A 20037-nucleotide genomic window follows, 5' to 3' on the forward strand; every position below is an offset into this window, starting at 1 on the left:
AGGTCATCAAAATTAAACCTCTAAGGGGCCCCAAATGACTCTCTTGCCCAGGGCCCCATCAACCCGAAGGCTACCACTGTCACAGGGGTAGGTGATTCTGACTATGCTAAGGGTCTGGGGGGCAGCTTGGAGGTGTAGGGGGCAAAGCTTCAGAGTCTGATTTTAAGCAGAACCCTAGAAATGCTTTGAGAGACTAATGCCAACTTGTTGAGCGGTACAGGCAGCTCATATGTGGAAGAGAAAGCCAGAATGAGATGAAGTCAGACTGGTCAGAAGTGGAACAGAACAAGTGCTACTTAGCCACAGCTGGGAGTTTCTGGGAATGTATTGGAGTTAAAAAAACTGCCACACAGAGAAGCATATACAAGGCAGGCCTGTCTGCTCAGACCCTTCTTAGCAACTCCTCATCCAAGGCAGGCAGGGCAGAATGCAGCCAGGAATCCTGCTGCTGCTGGTGTTTAAGCACACTGATTTTCCAGCCCTGACTGAAGCCAAATGTCCCAGAAAGCTTGAGGAAGGAGCTTCCTGTCTGCAAACATGCAGACAGGAATCTTCCAGAGCAGACTGTGCCTGCAGCAGGACTAACTCTTGCCATGCTCAGGGTCATTTACATAGAAAAGCTGGGGCAGCAACAGCACTCACCAGACCAGGTTCAGAAGTATATGTCTTGGAGGCTTCTGAATTACAGGACAGCTCACACCACCTTGCTTCACAGGGTCTCAGACAGCTTGTGGCAGACAATTAACCCTTTAAATAATGAGATATTGTTACACTGGAGAATAGCAGCAAAGAGAAGTCAGGATATAGCAAAGGGCACAGAAGAGGTCTCGGGCAGGGCAGACTAGGATATGGGTGTTCTGACTTAGGCAACCTGCTTTACTTGGGTATTTTTGTTGCTACAGACCTTTCATTTGGGTCATGCCTTGTTGAAGTGATTCAAGCCACATGTGTAATAGTTAACTGGCAACAACAGTTATTCAGTCATGTCCCAGTGGGAGGTACAACTGGGTTATTCAGGTTCTCTAAATGTATTGTCCTGCTTTTACAACCTGGGACAGCACTTGATGCTCAACCAACATGGAGCATCCTTCAAAGGACAATTTATACATCCATGTAAAAAATTACTTTTATAAAAATCCCTGGGTTGCTACATGTATTGAGACTTTATCCTTCTTTAATGATAGTGCTGTACTAAATCTAATAAGCCCTAGCAACCTTGCAGCAGGAGAGGGAAAAGAAAACAGGTCCTGCTCCAAATGTAAGTGAAAGGGTTGTGAATCTTTTATTACCTTGTTGCAGTACAAGGCCTATGATATGCAGCTGTGTAGTTCTGATTTCTGTCTCTGGAGAGCTGCAACACACACCAAAATATAGCAAATGTCATAGGGTTACAGTAGGGTTACAGGTTGTAGATGTATTGGTCTACAGGCAAAAGGAATCAGCAAATAAAGATTTTTTTGCAAATATCCAGTTAATCTAATAAAAAATATCAAGTCTGCCACGAGTTCTGATTTCAAATGTCATATGCATTTTAAAACTCAAAAGAAACAAGCAGCATGTTCTGTATGGTACAGGAGTCTGTGAGAGGACATGTTCATTAGTTGAGTAAGACTAGAAGTTTTGCAGTTGATGTAATGGCAGTTTGATTTATTGGGTTTTACATGGGTGGTCAATTTAACAGTGGTCTAATAATATTTCCCCAAACTATTTTTCTAAGTAACTAGCAAGAGTCACCACCAAAGAACTGTGAAAACTACTGGCTTCTTTCATGCTCTTGATTAGGGTTACTTTGTCCCAACTTTGCCCAGATCCTGGGATCTGTCCAGGGCCTTTGTCTTCAGACAGCACATTCCCCCAGAAAGAGCAATAAATTCAATACTCTTTCTTTGAGGTTTCCCCATTACAGAGATAGTAAGAGACCCTCAGTTTTTAATATTTTGAATTTAAATTGGTCCAAGTAATTTGGTGTTTCAATAGTTCCACAGCATAGATAGCCCCTTTACTGCTTCCGTACTGCGGTTAAGAAGTATCTGTTTGACAACACTAGCGACCCTGGTAATCACCCCTCCCCCTCCAATCTTTGGGTGGGTGATTCTAGTCCTACTAAATGGTTTCTAAATCCTAACACGAATTTAATCCATGATTTAATTTGGGAAGGTATCTGTTTCTCTATCAGCAGCAATTCGTTCTGAAATCATCTACCCAGACTAACTGTTCTTGATTTCTACCTCCCCACCCCTACCCCATGGACTAGGCAGTAGATGGAAGGACTTGAAAAAGAGACTGGGGAAAAGGAACCGACATAAAAGGCCTGATCCACAGTGCCTGCTTACCTTTGTGGCTTTGTCTCCCAGTGTCCTGGGAAAGGTGGTACACCTATTGCCAGCTCTGCAGGAGACAGGTGTGCCTACATGAAGCATCTGGCTGCATAATGGCTTGTTGGATTTTTTTTCTGACAACCATCTCATTCCTTTGGGTACCCCTGGCTGTTTGTAGATCTGCTCACTGTTTTGAATTGCATCACACAGTTCAAATCAAATTTAAATTCAAATTGTACTGTAAAAGTTAATAGACAATCACTGACCATCAGGGAGATTTTCTTGCATTTTTACACTTCCTTAGTAGAGACGGCAGGGGGTGCTGGACACTGCCCACCACTCACAATCAGTGCCACAAAGCTGCACTCACTACACCTGGTGGTGGGCACCAGCATCAGCAAGCCCTAGATACCTGCCATATATACCTGTTAATACAGTTTAAATTGCCTAGTTCAGACTGCCTTAGTCTGTATTAACTTTAATCCTCACTCAATGAAGGTTAATTAGTTTAGACCAAAGCCAAATTTAATTCAGACTGCAGATGTCCACGTGTATATAATGATGGCTGTAGCCAGGATTAAGCCTAGGAAAATGTAAAGTCTCTAAACCACCTCAGTATCCTGAAGCACCTTGGGGCAGAATTGCTATGACCACATACTGCCCTCTAGTGACCAATTAGCACAACATCAAGAGGAGCCAGTGAGCCTGCACATCTCATAGAACAAGCCTGAGTTCTGCTAGGCCACATTGTGCCAGACCTTCCCAAGGGCCCTGCTACATGTTCAGATTAAAGCTAGACAGAAACCAACTATAGGGTTGTTACACATTTTCAAGCACTAACTTTATAGCTGGTCATTTTGGTAATAACTTTGCATGTGTGGCTGATCTAAATTTATTATGCAATTCACTAGTTAACTGTACAATATTCACTTTGCACTTGTTGCTGGCTTTACTTTGCACATGTGGCTGGTCTAAATTCATTGTGTAATTAACCAGTTAATTATGTAATATATCAATCAGGACTTCTAGTAGAGATGATATCTTTTATTCGACCAACAAGATTCAGGCAGTGGAGAAGATTGTAAAAGTTCTCCTAAAACTTGTGTAATATGCAGTATGTAGCAGGGACTTAGAAAAGATGTACAACAGCTTGACCTACAATCTGTAGTGATTAACTTATGGGTCAAGGGGAAGACTGCGCACAAAACGAGCACACTGCAGAGTAAAGGATCTTGGGATACAAGGGAAGAAGGGACCAGGCCTGCGAGGACAAGTGTAGCCAGGCTGGGTGCAAGCAGGACACCACAGATATTCAGCTGCAAGTCTGAGGCTTCAAGAGACACCCAGGGGAAGAAGAGAGACCAGGTCTCAGTAGGATTCGCGGTCACGCTAGAGCAAATGGGAATAATGCAAGGCCCCATTTCCACTACCTTGCAGGCTTTCTTCACTGTCCCGGCGACCTCACTTGCAAGCCCGCCAAGGAAACCCCGCAAATATCAGCATGGTCCGACTCCCACGTGTAACACACGTGGTCTCTCCCGGGTAAGGGCTGGTTGCCATGGGAACCCCCAGCCTCATCTAGACGCCGGCTTCCGGCTGCCGCCCCACCATGCATTGCGCTCCAGGCGCGCTGGAGCCTTCTGATTAGCGGAGCTCAGGGGAGCTACCACCACCCCCCGAGCGGTAGTGGCATGGAGTTTGCTTCAGGCTCAGAAGGTGCTTTGGGCCGGGAGCTGCGCGGGCGTGATGCGAAGGGGATACCGCACTGACTCGCTCCGTCTCTTTGCCCCCACAGGGCGGCCGCGGTGAAAGCCCGCTTGGCTTCTAACCCCCCTGTCCCCTGCTGATGGTACGGACGTAGAGGCAGCCTCGGACCTACTGGGACGTACCACCCGCTCGGAAATAGAGGACGACAGGATCTCTACTGGGGAGGCGTGGATTTGTGCCCTCCCCCCCAGTCCCACCTCACATGGTTCGCTCCACTCCCCCACACGCCTCCCGCCGCAGTTTAATGCCAACCCGGCAGCTAGAGCCGCCGTCTGCCTTCTCTACCAAACCTGCTTCTCGCCGCCTGCTCCTATTGGCTTGCCGCGGCTCTGACATGCAAATCTAGCGGCCTCCGCGACCAGTGGGAGACGGGCCACTGATTAATTTTCCCGATGGCGGGCGGCGATTGGGTGTTTGATCTCCAGCCGCCGGGCCAGCGGGGTAGGCTGCCCGCTCGCGGCGACAGCGGCAGGAAGAGGAGGGCGGCATGTGCGGCGGGGCGGGGTCGTGTTGAGTGCAGGCGCCGGGAGCCGGAGATGGTGGGAGCCGGTGCCCGCTGCGGGCCGAGGGCGGCCCTGCTGCTCGCCGCGCTGCTGGGGGCGGCGGCGGCGGCCGCGGGGGGCAGCCTGGCCGACAGCGTGGTCTGGGCCGTCAACGCGGGCGGCGAGGGCCATGTGGACGTGCACGGCATCCACTTCCGCAAGGACCCGCTCGAGGGCCGGGTGGGCCGAGGTGAGGCTCCAGGCCCCGGGTCCGCCTCCTTGGCACCTGACGCTGCTGGTGATACCCCAGTCGGGGCCGCCCGTGGCAGGAGGCGGAAGCGCCGGCCTACGCTGCCCCTGCCCTGCCCTGCCCCGCCCCGGGCAGCACCTGCCTGCAGAGGGGCGGGGCCGGCCGGCTTCCTCGCTCCTGTCATGCGGCGGCCCCGCTGTCGTGCTTGCCCCCCCGGCCGCGCTTCCCCTGCGCTCACCGCGGCCTCAGCGTCTCCCCGAGAGCCCGTCAGGCAACTCCACTCCCCGGCGCCACAGGCCAGGCTCGTGCTGGCCACGAGGGCTGTAGCAGCTGCCTGGCTTCCGCCAAGCCAGGCCGGGAGCCATTGAGCAGGCCAAGTGCAGGGGGTTTGGGCTCACCGCGCTGCAGGGTTGTGCAATGGCAGCCGAGGGGGAGCAGACCGGGATGGGGGGGAGTTTTGCCTGACTGGGGCTGTTGAGTGGTAGTGCCACCAGGATTGGCATAGCTTTTGGCCGAGGAAGCCCCCTGGGTCCACAGTCAGGGCTGGAAGTTCAAGTCCCAGCCTGGTGAGGCAAGCATGTGCTGCGGTCGCTTCCTGCAGGGGGGCTGTGTGTTGTGTGGGAGCAGCACCTGCTCCCTGGGATGGACTCCTCCTGCGGTGCAGCAGGACCCCATGACAGTGCCAGTGGAGGGTCAGGGAAGGTGTGGCCACTGGTTCACCCGCCCCTCCTGGCAGCACAGCTCCAACCCAACATTTTTGGCAGGATGTTTCATTAGTTCTGCTGGGCAAAGGCAGCGAAGGGAGATGTGCCAGCACAGGGCACAGGCATCTGGTGTAACTCCTGGAGCAGTGAAGCTTACTATCTGCCAGAGGGCAGGACACAGAGCTGCATTAGTTGTCCCTGCCTTGCTGGACAGGAGGGAAGGAATAATGAAGATACTGCTCTGGAGCTTTGCCATTAGTATAGGCACTGCTCTCCCTTGCCTCTTTTCTAATCCTTTGTTCTTTGATATTCCTGGAGATAAAGGACTCCAAGCTTCCTCATTTCACACGTGAGATCCTGTTCTAGTCTTGCTGTGATTGCTGGCATTGGGCGTTTTAGCCAGGAATCAATGTTTCAGCTTCTGTCATGGGAACTGCCTGTTGTTGATAACCTGTGCAGCCAAAGATGGCTTATCTGTGAACATATAAAAGCACTGCTTTCTCCCCCATACAGTAAGTGCAGCCACCATGAGCATTTGGTAACTCTTACAGTACAGACTAAACCAGCTGCCTTGTTCAGATCTGGGTTTCCCCATCACCAGGAAAGCAGTAGCGGTTAGCATTGATGGGATGCTGCAACTCCCCTGCTGTAGTGCTGCTGCTGCATTCGCTATGCCTTTGGTGTGAGTGCCCCTTTTCATGGAAGAAGGCATCCAAAAGAATTTACCATTTAACATTTCATAACATTTAAATTGTTTCCCAGAGACTTATCATTGGTGACCTCTCTTTCACTAGACAGGGTGTTTGGATGCCTTTAGCTTTAAGTGCCAACTGACCTGCTGCTACACAAGTGCTTGTTAGTGTAACCTGAAGAACAATGTCCCTTTGGACACAACAGTCTCTGAATCTGAGCCAAAAAGGGCCCTTTTCCAAACAGTGCAGTTACAGTTGTGCTGTGCTCCTCCTACAGGGGCACTTATGGGTCTGCTTTGAATGGCAGCCTGTGACGATCACCCTGTTCCAGCCATGGTGCCAGGCACAGCAAACTAGACTTTACCCCATGAGCCCAACTACTGTCTGTTGCTTGTTTCTCAATGGTTTTTATTGCGCCATCATTTTGGTTTGTTGTTTCACACACTGAGCTCCCCTTTGTGTAGCTAGGCACACAGCAGCTATAGCAGAACTCCCCTGCTGATGACAGCAATTGCCTAGGATTGCATTTTAGGATTCTTTCCCCTTTTTTTTTCAAATCAGTATCCAGGTACCAGATGAAATGAGGATTGTGGCCACTTTCGTTATTGTTACGGGATCATGGCTTTTTCTTGTTAGCCTTCACTGTGCATAAAATACTGCTAATTCAGGTCCACTTCCCTACCACTGTAGACCAGTGAAACTGCAACCTGTAAGTGAGCTGAAATCACATGTTTGACTGGGTATGGTCCCTTTGGTCACCATCCCAGCTGGGACAATGAGTTTCATTTCTCTATGGGCTTTGCTCTAAGTTTGAGTGGATGTGTTGCTTATAAAAGATAGCTTGATCTGGGCATAGAAACCTACGTGGGATGCAAAAAATGAATGAGGCTCTCCATATCTTGTGGTTCTGGTGACTAAGCCTCCCTATCTGTCGCTCTGATAGTTACAGAATAGTTGAAAGGACCCTGGTTTAAAACTGCCCAAGTTGCTGTGTAGCTGTTATCTCTGCAACAGTGGGTGCTTGCATATGTATGTGTGTGAGAGTAGTAAGAAATGGTGTTAATTTCCTCTTGCTCGTTTATATTGGCTGGCTGTTGGCACAGAGTGGTTGGGTAGAACTTCTTACTTTCTTTGTCTTGGCCAATCCATCGTCTGTTTCCAAGGAAATGGGAGTAGAAACAGCAGCCGTCAGTGGACAACTTAAAAGTCTGGATCCACTTTTGCTAGTTTTGTAGATGACATCCAGGATCTTTCCACTACTGCCTGTCTTCTCTGTGCACCGTTTGTTCTCTGGGGCCTGTGTCACCCTTGTGTTTGTCCAGTATGCTGTACAGCACAGTGCTGGTTCTGATTAAGGTCCCTAAGTGCCGCTGTAAGACATTCAGTAAGGGCAAACAAGTTTGTACTTGCAATTCCTTCAGACAACAGGAACATTTCTCTGAGATTCTTTTATGTGTGGTGAGCTGACTGCAGCACAGCAAGTGGTTGTAATGTGGCACCCCTGATATCAGAGCTGAGGCAGCTTACAGTGTTAGAGCCTGTGGGTGGTTGTCTTTGTCTTGAGTTTGAAGGATATTATGAGGCTTTCATGAAAAGAAAGGGTTTTTGGTAGCAGTCCTCTAGCACTCACACCTCTCTACTATCCCGCATATTTCCCTTTGGGTGAAGATGAAACAATATAGATTATAGTTTTTCCCCAATGAAGTCAAGTCAGCTGCAGGGGGTGGGATCTAGATGGCTCAGTCCTAAATTAGCTTTGGTTTGTTTGCATCCTACAGTGGTGTTGGTTAAAACATTGTAGAAGTTTGAGGTGCTCTTGCTCTTAGCGAAGTCTGAACCTGTGGCCAAGACCTCTGGTGCAGTGCCCTTACTGAAACAGGACCCCTCCTCTGGTAGTTGGTGCAAATGGGTTTACTGCACCTATTGGAGAGCAGCGTATTCAGAACTGTGCTACAGGTTTTGGATTTGGGAGTTTTTTTGCAGCTGCTGCCCAACCTTTCCCTCTGATGCATTGGATAAAGTGCATGCAGCAAGTAGAGCAGGGAATTCAAGTTGGGAAAGGTAATAGCACCCTCCTGTGGTCAGGGTTAGGAGGGGATGCAGGGCATGAAAGAACTGGCTCTCGAGCCAGCGTTTGTAAATGTCTGTGGGGTTAGACACCTACATACTTCCTAAAGACTTATCTCTGTACTCAGGCTTTTAGGTGTGCCTCAAAAACTAACTCTCACTCTTGTTGCTTTGTTTTTGGAATTCAGCTTCTGATTATGGCATGAAGCTGCCAATCTTGCGGTCCAATGCAGAGGATCAGATTCTGTACCAGACTGAGCGTTACAATGAAGAAACCTTTGGTTATGAGATTCCCATCAAGGAGGAAGGAGACTATGTATTGGTGCTGAAGTTTGCAGAGGTCTATTTTGCACAGTCCCAGCAAAAGGTAATGTCTCCTCAGCTCTAGGCTCTATGCCTCACTATTACTGGTGATACTTATTTTTCTCCAGGGTTATGCTTCTTGGGATTGTTAGTGGCCTCTTGCATGTTGCTGCCTGTTGGGATTAAAATCATAGAATCATCATAGAAGTAGGGTTGGAAGGGACCTTGTAGATCTTCAAGATGTGTGGAGCAGGTGTAGAAACGGGTGGAAAGCACTTATTAAGGGCTAAATTCATCCCTAATGTAAGACTACTGAAGCCAGTGGAGTTGCTGTAGAGAAGATGGCATTTGTAGGGTGCCTTACAAAGTGACCCTCAGCACCTGCCTTGTAGTTCAACATGTGGCAGCCTTTGCTATGAAACAATATCTTCAATAAATTACATAGCTAAATAGGTCTAGAGGCTTCAAAGCATTAATAATTTTTCCCTGCTTTATAATCCCATCTTTACAGCTGAGTCAAGGTCACCCAATAACTCACTAGAGATATGGGGTCAAGACTTGCGATTCCTGACTCCTGCACCATGTTGCTTTCCTGCTTGGTGATTATTTCAAGTAGCGGGCCAACACTGCCATTGTCCTAGAGAGTGGAAATGACTGGATCTGAAGGGAGCCTCCTGCCAAATAGTTCCGCAGGAGTTAAGGACTAGTGTAGCCCTGGCTCTCTTTCCTTTGTGTAGTGTGGAGGGTGGCCCCAGTTGTGAGTGAAGCTCAAGTCCCCAGAACCCAGCACTGGCATTTGCTTGGATTGTGTGCACTAGGCTAACAGTTTGGTCTCTTAGTTCTTCCTTCTGCCTTTTCTCTCTCTTCTCCCCTTGCCCTGTTCTTTCACTAATTTGAGCTTAATAAACCCAGAGCCAAGTTAGCAGACGTGCTGAGCACCCAAAGCTACCACTCGATTGATTAGGAGTTGTGAGCACTGGACACCTCCTGACAGCAAGGAGGATACCTGTTAGAAGCCTGGGGCAGGCTTACTTGCACCAAATGGCATCTAACAATGACTATATGAAACTCTTTAAACAGCATAATGTTTTATCTTCAGCTGGCTGAATTCTTCTCATTAAGGGAGGGAAGCAGATGCCCATGTATGTGGAAACTAGCAGTTTGATAATCACGCCCTCTTGCCTGTCAGCTGCTTGACAAGCATGGACCATTTCTGTTCTGTTGTCTCTGTTATCATGTACCTGGTTCCTTTATGATGCTCTCTACAATCTGTCTCCCTACCAAAGGTATTTGATGTGCGTTTGAACGGCCATGTGGTGGTGAAGGATTTGGATATCTTTGACCGAGTTGGGCACAGCACGGCTCACGATGAGATTATTCCAATGAGCATCAAGAAGGGGAAGCTGAGTGTTCAGGGAGAGGTTTCCACATTCACAGGAAAGCTCCAAATTGAATTTGTCAAGGTAACAACTCCTGCAGGGCACTGGGCTTTTCCTTGCTTTCTTTTTTTCCTCTTCTCCTTGCTGTGTGGTGCAGCTGTGTGGGTGGTGGTTGGGGTCACTGACTTCTGGTTTGTTTTTTTTTCTCTAGGGATACTATGACAATCCAAAAATCTGTGCATTATACCTCCTTCAAGGAACAGTGGATGGTAAGCTACTGAGCCTTTTCAACGCTCCAGCACTGTCTGTGTGGAAATCAGCCCATTATTACCTAGCCCCTGCATGCAGCACTCCATCTGTAGTGGCAGGCTTTGCTGACTTGTCTGGGCCACACCCATCTTCCCTCTGCTTTCCCTGTGAGGGTGTGCCATAGTGCATGCTTCCTTCAGGTGTGGGCCTGTCTCCTTATGTACAAAGACTGGTGCATGTATAGTTCAAGACTGATCCTAGTTGCCTTCCCACCCACCCTCATCAATCTTGCCTCTTACAGAGCCATAGCTAGAGGCAAACTCTCTGGCTGAATGATGTCACAAGCAACTGCAGACTGTCTGCCTTTGGGGACCCCTGTGGCTAATAATGGCTCAGTTTCTGATCTGTCACTTCCTCTCCATGCTGGGCTTCTGGCTTCGTGGCTCCGAGGATGCCACTGGTTTTCCCAACCTTCAGTTCAGAATATCTGCGCAATGTGTGCACTTTGTGGGGAGGGTAAGTGGGGTCCCTGGTCCTGTCGCCCTGTTTTTTAAGCCAGGGCATCTCTGGGAGTCCAGTGATATCCCAGCATCTTTCTGTGTAGTGAATTTGAAATCTGGCTCCTTATCAGTATGGGCTGGACTTGGATGGTATTGTCTTTTGCCTTGTTTTGGTGAATGAATAGAGAACCTCTGGCAGGTTTAGAGAGGGCTGCTGTGTGGGAGGGTCCTTTGTAGGAGTGGAAGCACTTAGTTCTCTAAGCATCAAATCTGTCATTGTTCACTGGGATCTTACTGGGCATCTAGAAAGAGTAGAAGGGTCTGACTGCCTTTCTGTTGTAAACCTGCCTGCATGATGTAGTTCTTCCTGCATGAGGAGTGCAGGGATGTCTAGATTTCCTTGACCAACCAGCTGAGAGGAGGGCTGTCTGAGTGTCTCTGCATGGGGAGTTTATGCTGGATTGGGGGTACTGGCAGTGTAAGGCTGCCTGTAGGTCTACGGGGTATTGCTGGTGCCCTGTTCTATTTGGCTGGGGGAGGGTCTTGCCTGCTAGAATCCTGACAGCTCCTTCACCTTTGTGGATTTCTCTCTTCTGCTCCAACAGATGTTCCAAAGCTGCAGCCTCACCCAGGCCTGGAGAAAAAAGAGGATGAGGATGATGAAGAGGAGTATGAAGAAGGCCCCAATGTTAAAAAACAGGCCAATAAGAACCGGGTTCAGTCGGGTCCCCGCACGCCAAATCCTTATGCCTCAGACAACAGCAGCCTCATGTTCCCTATATTGGTGGCCTTTGGTGTCTTCATCCCTACCCTCTTCTGCCTGTGCCGGTTGTGAGAGAGAGCCCCATACAGAGGCAGCAGTGGGGACAAGAGGGAGGGAATTGGACCGAATGTGGTTGCTTTCCATGTCCTCCAAATTGTTCATAATTTAAGGAAAAAAGTTCATTTGAAGTGAACGGCAGGTACAGGGACAGCGGAGCTTACCTCCCTCCAGCCAGCGATCAGGGAGGCCTCTGCTTTCCCACTCTCACCGGAAGCAGCCTCCTTTCCTCCCTGGGGCATTTGAGACTAAACTGGATCCTTGCTGTCTGTACATTGGGCTGTAGGAAGTGGAAGCTGGTGTACTTCAGTCCATATCCCACAAGGAGAGGAAGTAGCGTGACCCAAGCTTTTTACCCTTGTCAGGGTGGAATATCATCCGCATGAGAACCTAAGTAAGGAGGCAGCTTTTGAAACCAGGCTTAGATGTGTGTCTTCACCAAAAAGATGCACAGACTTTCTGGTGTGATTGGGTGACACTTTAACAACCATGGAGGAGAGACTTCCTCTTCGATACCTGCCTGAAAGTGTGTAACTAAATGTACGGTACTTCCTTGCGCTACACCTGCTAAGGCTCCGCCTCGTTGCTTGGTCTCCTGGGAAATGTTCTACCTTCAGGGTGCAAGTCGCATCAGAAGCAGATGGAATTATTTGGCCCGACTTGCTGCATTGGATGGGAGAGACTTTTCACTTGTGATGATTGGAAGTTTGGGGCTGTTGCTGAGAGGTTCTGCCATGCCCTGCAGTAGGTCAGCTTTTTGTTAGTGTCTCTGACCCAGATGCATTTTTTTTTTTCCTATACAAGTTGTGGTTTTATTTTATTTTTTTTTAATGTTCTTTTTCTCTTCTGTGGTTCATTTTCAGTCTCATCCCTTCCTCTCTCTAATGCATGGTGTCTGCTTGAGAGCTGCTAGGGACCAGGTGTTCAAAAAAGGGAGGTTCTTAGCATCTCCACTGAGTCTCCAGTGCTTGTGCCTCCCTGCTCTGACTGTTGGTCTAGTATCTGTAAGACAGGAGAGCAACACTTCAAGTACTTCTGAGCTACTCCCTAATCCCAGCTGCCTTGACCAGTCCAGTCCAGAGCAATGAGATTGGGAGCAGTCAGTATGTCCCATCAGCTACTCTGTAGGGTTTGGTATCTCAGGACTTGCCTGTGCAAGAGGTCCTGGCACATGCCAAAACTCTAGCCCATAAGGTAACCATATCTAATGGTTGTGAAGAGTTTGAAATGGAAGGGAAGTCCTCTAGACCAACCCAACCAGCCTCTTCAGTTACCTGGGGATGAGTTTGAACCACGTCGTTTGCTTTCCACCAGCAGTGTCTTAGCAAGATGACTGCTCCCATGTGAAGGGAGTGTGTTCCATGTGTCATGTTGCTGTCTGGCTTTGGTTGTGTGCTTGGTGTGATGAGGAGAGCAGTGCTTCCAGAAACTTGAAGCTGAGCTGAACAGTGTCCAAACAATAGTCTCTCTGTGTTCAAGCTGATTTCTTCCTGATCTGAAAGGACTGGTTCCTCAGCAGCTGATCCTCTGAGTGCTGAGCATTTGAAGCTCCCAGGGAGTTTCATGAGGGGCTCAGCACCTGAGGTACTCAGGATTGGGTGTTCTGTGATGCTTGAAGTCTTTGTAAACCAGCCTGGTCAGCTTCCATTCTAACAGTGTTCCTGCTCTATGTGTTACCTTTGCCAAGGAGTTCATCTGTTTTCATCTTGTGCAGCTGGACTGAGGAATCCCTCCCTGCACTCTGCTTGAGTCCTTCTGGTTGCCTTCAGCAAAATCACATTTAGCTGCTCAGTTGACTTGGCCTTTTCTCTAACAGCAGGCAGAGTCTCTTGCAATAGCCACACCAGCCTTCTGCTTTTCCAGCCAGGTGCACTGCTGCTCAATGTTTAACCATAACTGCATTTGCAAGTGTCAGTGAAGAATATCAAGCCCAACTGACTTTTTTTTTCTCCTAGTGTTGCATACAAGCAGTCCAGCAGGGAAAGCAGCAGAGAAGCTTGGTCGTAAGAAAACATTTACACGGGGAAGAAAAGGCCAATGCTATAGACAAGTAGATCCTGGAGTAAGCTGGACTGTGGAATGCTGGGATGTCTGGTGGAATAGCAGCTTTATCACTCTGCCTCTTTCTGAAGCCTTATTGCTCCTAGAACTTCTTACTTTCAATATAAGACCCTTTTTTCGAGTGGCAGTGCCTGAAAACCAGATAGAACACTGAGATTTCTTGGTCACCATCACTAACCAGCTAGGCCCCAGGCTTAGGGACTTTATTTTGTAGGGACAGTCCAGCCTTCCAAGTCAGGAATGTTTTCTTCCTCTTTGTCTGAAGTGCTGGCAGTTCTTAGGTGTGCTGCTTCTTGGGCAGGACCCAGCTTGGCTCCTGTTGACGTGGCTCACAATTTCTTTGGCTTGTTCAATTTAGGCTGAGGGGCCTATGTCTAGAAATGTGCATGTTTGAGATGGAGGAAGCTAATTAGATCAGACTATTCCCCTGCAAGACTGGGATAGTTGGTCTCATTCCTTTCCAGCAGAGGTTATGTGCCATGGTTTGCTTAGTCTGGAGCCTGCTGCATGGGGCCTGACTTCTGTGGTGTGTGAGAGCTCACGTTTCTTAATTTAAAGCAATTCAGCTTAGAACATTTGGGAAGAGGATCATAATTTGCTTTGCTGTAGTATGTCACCAGATGGGTATAGAATTTCTTAGCTCATCAGTGGTCTCCTGGAGCCATTATGGTACTATAATAAATCTGCTTTCTTCCTTGCTTTCCCGTTCCAGCCCATCAGTTTCTGACAGCTTTAGATTTTATTCAAGGCAGCAAAGGCTTTTTTTTTTTTTTTTTTTTTTTTTTTTTTTTTGTAAAAGGTGTAAGAGGATTCTGACAAGGTTAGAGTCTGAGGGAACCATCCAACATGGGTGGATGTTGAGGTCTGATTTTTTTTTTTTAATTATTATTATTTTTTTTTTGGCTGGCTTTGCTTGGACGTCTTCCTGCCTGGCATCTGCACATCAGGTGGGTAAAGACTGATGAGGTACCTGATTCTGGGAGAATATAGAGTTATACTTCTATTGTTGATTTATTGGGAAATAACTTCATTCAGCTGTTGCCTTTTGCTGTTGGTTTCCATTTGTATTTGGGGATGAATGGTTAAGAACGAGCATGTATGGCAAGGTGCAAAAAGCCCTGCATATCCCAGCCTGGAAACTAGTGTGCAGAGCTATTTGTGACTTGCAGGAAACATACTTCCCTTCTTTGCCTGCTGATCTAGAAGTCCCTAAGGCTGGTACGTGATGGAAGTGAGTAAGCATCAGTGATGGCTTCTACTTGTCCTAAGCTTTGTCTGGCTGCTTTCCTTTTGAAAGTGTGTAAAACCTACACTGCTGTTCTGCTTCTCTAAACTCAGAGTGCTTCATCTTGTGTGCTGGAAGCATGTAACACAGAGTTTCCTAGATATTTGGAGACCAAATAGAAACATTAAAGTGTGTGAACAGACTTTAGGTTGTCTACAAATAACCATCAGCAAGTAATGATGGGCTTAAGCCCTCAGCACCTGCCCTTGCAGTCATACGGAGGACAGACATGGGACAAACCAGTCATAATTCACTGGAGGATATTGATTTTGGAGGTTACTGTGTGCTGTGGAGCAGATTATTTAAATAGTTTTTTTCAGCCAAGTATCCCACTCCAAAATGTTTAAATCTCCCCAAAGGCGTGGGCTGATATTCTGGGCTTCCCAAAGGGAAGATTCTGATGGTTTGGGGTTTTTTTACACCATACCCTTTCCTCTGTTCCCAGAGGCAGGGTTTTGGAGTAGCAGGCAGCTTTACCTACCCCTGCACTCTGTGCCCCAGCCTCCTGCTAATGGCACTGGAAGGCTTGGGCATGCCAGGAGTATGGAACTGAGACCTGCGTATTGTTCAGGCCATCTGGGGAAGGAAAGGCCTGTTTATCCTTAACTTTGAATTCCCTGGCTTCAGTAGCTGTTAGCTAGCTCTGTAACTGCTCCATGGTGTTTGTACAACTAGAACAGCATCTGCCCGTTCCCAGGTGGAAGCGAGCAGAATGCCAAAGCGAATCCTTTTGTTCATTTCTGGTGCCTTTGTATCATTTAATTACAGATGAGTTTGAAGAAGCTTCTGTTCTAAGGACCTTCTTTCCTTTTATTTATTTATTTTTTCTTTAAATCTGTTTCCTGAGTCCTGCTGTCCTTGCTCAGGCACGCCTACCCCTGTGAGGAACAGGGCAGCTGTCTCATTGTCTCTGCTCTGGTACATCTTAGCTCCAGTGCAGAGCTGCTTGCAGGTGTCTTCTGTTCTGGTTCTTGCTGTCTCTGAATAGAGTGATGGGTGCTGGAGGAGATGATATATACTCTTTCAGGGTTGGCCTCCTCAAAGCAGTCTCCAGTGAAGGTTCCTGGAGGAGGACTGGGGATTTCCCAGGCCACATTGCAAAATACATAGGCAGAATTGTGCAGGTGCCCAGTGGGAATAGCCGGGTGCTGCTTGACAGATTTAACATGCATTACGTTCACTTGCCTATAGACCTGTTGAGGGTTTGACAAGACTCATGGTCAGCTGTTGGGTAGCAGTGGGGCTTTGAGTGGCCTCCAAACCTGTTTCTACATGAACAGCGTAGTTTGAGTCATGGCATCGACTCCATCCTGCCATTGGAACCTTGCTGGCCCCAGGCTTTTCCCTGCACTGTCTGGTCCAGCAAGTCTCTAAACTAGGAGCAGACTGCTGCCTTGGAGTGCTTTGCCCCTGGGCTTATTGGGGTAGGCTGGCAATAACATGGGAAGCAGAGTCTAGTTTCAGCTATAGCCTGATACTATAGTAACCCTTTGTGACCTGAGAACTCCTCTCAGGAGCTTATGTGCAGGGTGTGAGGATTAGCCTCTGAGAACAAATGGGTTGAACCCCAGGAGTGTCTGTCCCCTCTTTGTATCCACTCAGCCCATTTCTCTGGGAACCCAAGGACAGGTGGGCTCAGTTCTTCCACTGGCTGTGTTTTATTCTCAAAAGTGCAAGGTCTAATAGGCTTGCCTCTCTTTCACCTTAGTCCATTTCCACTTGACTCTTTTGCAGGTAGTTCTAAACAGACTTAGACAGGTATACCTGAGGGACACCACAAATTGAGATGGAGCTGTGAACTCCCCATATAGGATGGAGCTTAATAATGGGCCCTTTGAGCTGCATCCCTAGGTCCTGATCTTGGCCTAAGGGGAAGGGATGGGTGTTTCATATCGGCACTGAATGGGCTCATCTCATGCATACAGGAATAAATGCACTTAACTTCTGGTGCTGGTTTGTGCAGAGGAGTTAGAAGCTGGCTTGCATCTTCCTGGACTCTGGCTTGCTCAGAGTTTATAGCTGTACATTAAAGGAATATTTTTGGAGAACTGGGAAAAATGCCACCTGGTGAGCTGTTCTTGGCTTGGTCAACAGGACTCTCCTTGTTGATTTATTAATAGAGTTTGATTTCTTTTTTCAACAAGTGCTTTATTTAAAAAGAGAAGTGCTTTCCTCCCTCCACAGCAGCGCTGTCTGATCAGGAAATATTGAATGCTTCACTACAGCCGGCAAAGGCTTCTGCTTGGGGCGTTGCATAATGGAGATTTCTCCTGGTGTGAGTGGCAAACAGCAACTTGGATGGGTTTCTTAACAGGAAGCTTATCTAAGTGTGTGTTTAATCTAAGAAGGGCAAAAGGTTTTGACCATTCTTTCCTATTTCTAGGAAGTTAAGGAGGTGCTTATTTGTTCATCATGGCCATTCTGTCTCAGTCAAACAGGTTTGGGCCAGGGTCTCTTGAGTAAAATGTTCACTGGAGGCTCACTGGTAAAGCAGGATCAGAACTGTTTGGAGCAGCTTGTACTTGGGCCCTACTGCTTATCCAGTCTGTGAAATGGCCCCTGGCTGCATGGAGCCAAAGTAGAAGTTTTAGCAGCTTCATGCTGTGGTCTGGGGGGCAGCAGCCTGAACTGTCCAAGGTTTTAGCCTAGTTATAGTGACATTGATTTCCCACCCCCCCTTGCACAGCAGCCCTTAACTGTGTTGAAATGAGGTATTTTGACTCTATTGTGAATCCTGTTGCTCTGTTAATGGCTGGCTGTGTAGACAGGGCCTTAATAAACAGCATTTGTGCCTCTTCCTGCTATGGGGATGCTGGCTTCTTGCAGTGAGTTGATCTGTTGGGCATTAAAGATCGCACAGTTGCAAGCTACTCAAGGCTGCAAGCCTAAGATTGTCCGTGAAGGAGAAAGCAGTTGGAGAGGAATTTTCATCTGTGTTTGTCATCAGTACTAAAGGGTTTTGAAGGAGGTTTGTTTGTTTTGTTTTTCTTTTTGTTTTTTTACTGTCCATTGTGTTGTAACAATTTACAGTGATATTTCTGTTTGCAGCAAGCTTGGGCCCTGGGTGAAAAGCACAGATGTCTCTTTCTGATTGCATTGGCTTTGCAAAGACTTGTTTTTTGGGGAAAGAGATGGGTGTGGGGGTGGGTTATTTTATTTTTGGTACATGTAGCTGTTTATTTTTTAATTTTTCCCAGGATGTTTGGTTGAGGGAATGTTCTGAAATCTACTGGCTGGCAGTTTTAACCAGCAGTGTGTTAAAAGGAAAATAAACAAAATTATATTGTCACTTGCATGAACTGGTGTTTTTTCTTTCAAAGGTGAACTAGGGGGAACCTCCTTTGCTTTAGGGAAAGGACAATTTTACATCTTGTAGCTGTGTGAAGCTGGGACTCTGCACTGCAGAGGGGATTGCAGGCAGCTGATAAGATGCTGTTTAAAATCCCACCACTGCTACAGCTAGAGTCTCTGAGCCCCTAAAGCAGCCATGAGTCTGTTTTTCTCAGAGTCTCTCTTGCTTGTGTCTAGGTCTCTGAAAACAGGATTGTTTCTCTGATCTTGATGAAGAGCATTGTAACTGTTCTTATCCTGCGCAACATGACTTTCACAGGTGCCAAGCTGGGCTTTGTTGTTTCCTGCTTGGATCGGGCAGGCTAGAGGCAGAAGCTGTCTTGCTTCTATGTGTGTGGAGGGATCTGTGCCAATCTTAGTTTGAGACAAAAAGACAAATAAAAGACAGGGACCTCTCTCCAAGCAAATTGATGCTAGCAGGGTAACTCACCCATCCTTCCCCTGAGCTGTTGGACTGCTTGTGACACAGCAGAAGCAATTCTTATCCACTTGCTGTGTCCAGAAGAAACAGCAGTAGAGTCTAAAGGTCTAAGATATGTCTCAGTACTGTTGAGGCTTCATCTTTGAAAAGTTACATTTTGCTGGCAGCACTTGAGGCATACAGCCTTACCTGCAGTACTGGGATTCTGGATGGGTAAGACTGCCTGAGGTAGCTTGAATTGAAGGATGCCCAGAGCCATGGCAGGGAGAATGTGTGAACACATGGCACTTCTTATCAATGATAAGACAGTAGCACTGCATGTGTAAATAAGACCTGGCTGGTTGTTCCAGTCAATGTGGTGGCTGTGGCCTGTGAGGAAGGAAGAACTCTACCTACTTTGTACCTGAATGCATCTGCCTGGGAGGAGGTGGCAGGGAGAAGAAAGTGCCTCTTGCCTTCCTCCCATTCCACTGAGGAGACAGATGTAGCCCCTAGAAGACCCTTAGGTGTGTAACCAGACTAAAAGGAAGGTGAGTTGTGTTTTTTTGTCTGATGAAATTTGTTCCCTTCTAAGGATGTTGCTCTGGGGGAGCTCCACCAGAGATGATATCCAATGAGCTCATACCCCTCATCTGCAATTCATGTTTCCCTCTGTGTTCTCAGGGCCCCCTGCACTCGGACTGAGAACATCCTTCCTCAAGAGATGATCTTGATTAGACAGCTAAGAGGAACAGTCTGTGGCACCCTGTTTGAGTAGAGGAAACAGGTCACAGCTGTGCCACTGTGAAAAATGACATTTCCCCAAGAGGAGAAGCTGCAGCAGAAGCGAATATGAAATGACTGAGGTTTTGTTGTTACCTGCAATGTGCCTGAGAGTGTCCTTACTGTCTCACTCAGCTGCAGTAGTAGCAAGATTGGAAAAGTGAAGCCTGAAAAGAAAAGGCTGGGATAGTCATGTACAGCAGAGGGCTTTTCCCAACCACAGTTCAGACATTTGCTGTCCCTGGCTGGTAGGTATTTACTGCAGTCTATTTCAGGCAGGGCCAATCTTGCTGCCCCTCCCCCCAGGCAGACGAATAGGATTTTACTGACCAGGTGATTGGTTTAGCCCTGTTCGACAGCCTCATCTGCTTAAAAACCTGCAGGGGGAGGATGGGAGATGCCAGATGAAGTGAGTTTGGGAGACCCAGAGAAGAAAAAATTGGGTCTAGATTCCTTAGAGGGACTTGGACATTGCAAGGTTCAGCCCCATGGTGCCTGCCAAAGGCTCCTGCACCCTGGGGTGAAATCCTCTGGTCTGGGCTTAGACTCGCTATAGAACACACAGGGGGAGTTGGTGCCTCAGGACAGGATTCTCCACGCTGGGCTAAGCAAGAGGAAATCCTGAG

At 47.8% G+C, this 20037-nt stretch overlaps 1 protein-coding gene and 1 long non-coding RNA gene across 2 annotated transcripts; one reads left to right on the plus strand and one right to left on the minus strand.

Annotated features, from left to right (window-relative positions):
• Positions 1-1288: 1288 nt before the first annotated feature.
• LOC149857616 (uncharacterized) lies at positions 1289-4188 on the minus strand. Its single transcript, XR_016444337.1, has 3 exons — positions 3749-4188; positions 2334-2505; positions 1289-1351 (listed from the first exon to the last, which is right to left on the minus strand). It is a non-coding gene; the product is annotated as an uncharacterized LOC149857616 (long non-coding RNA).
• A 167-nt stretch (positions 4189-4355) lies between these two features.
• On the plus strand, positions 4356-18170 carry MLEC (malectin). The gene is made up of 5 exons (XM_090063891.1): positions 4356-4817; positions 8469-8647; positions 9870-10046; positions 10174-10231; positions 11317-18170. Exons 1-5 carry the CDS (start codon positions 4478-4480, stop codon positions 11544-11546), a joined length of 984 nt encoding a protein of 327 aa, XP_089920017.1. The 5' UTR covers positions 4356-4477; the 3' UTR covers positions 11547-18170.
• Positions 18171-20037: the final 1867 nt, after the last annotated feature.

Source organism: Crocodylus siamensis, chromosome 9, assembly GCF_052110815.1.
Source record: "Crocodylus siamensis isolate JL-2025a chromosome 9, ASM5211081v1, whole genome shotgun sequence".
NCBI classification, from domain to species: Eukaryota; Metazoa; Chordata; order Crocodylia; family Crocodylidae; genus Crocodylus; species Crocodylus siamensis.

What these genes read in the sequence shown, in the direction of transcription:
- MLEC (XM_090063891.1), top strand. Translation starts at nt 4,478, where the DNA reads ATGGCGGGCGGCGATTGGGTGTTTGATCTCCAGCCGCCGGGCCAGCGG. An exon ending in CGAGGGCCGGGTGGGCCGAG is followed by an intron (nt 4,818 to 8,468) that starts GTGAGGCTCCAG and finishes TTTGGAATTCAG; the next exon opens with CTTCTGATTATGGCATGAAG. An exon ending in TCCAAATTGAATTTGTCAAG is followed by an intron (nt 10,047 to 10,173) that starts GTAACAACTCCT and finishes TTTTTTCTCTAG; the next exon opens with GGATACTATGACAATCCAAA.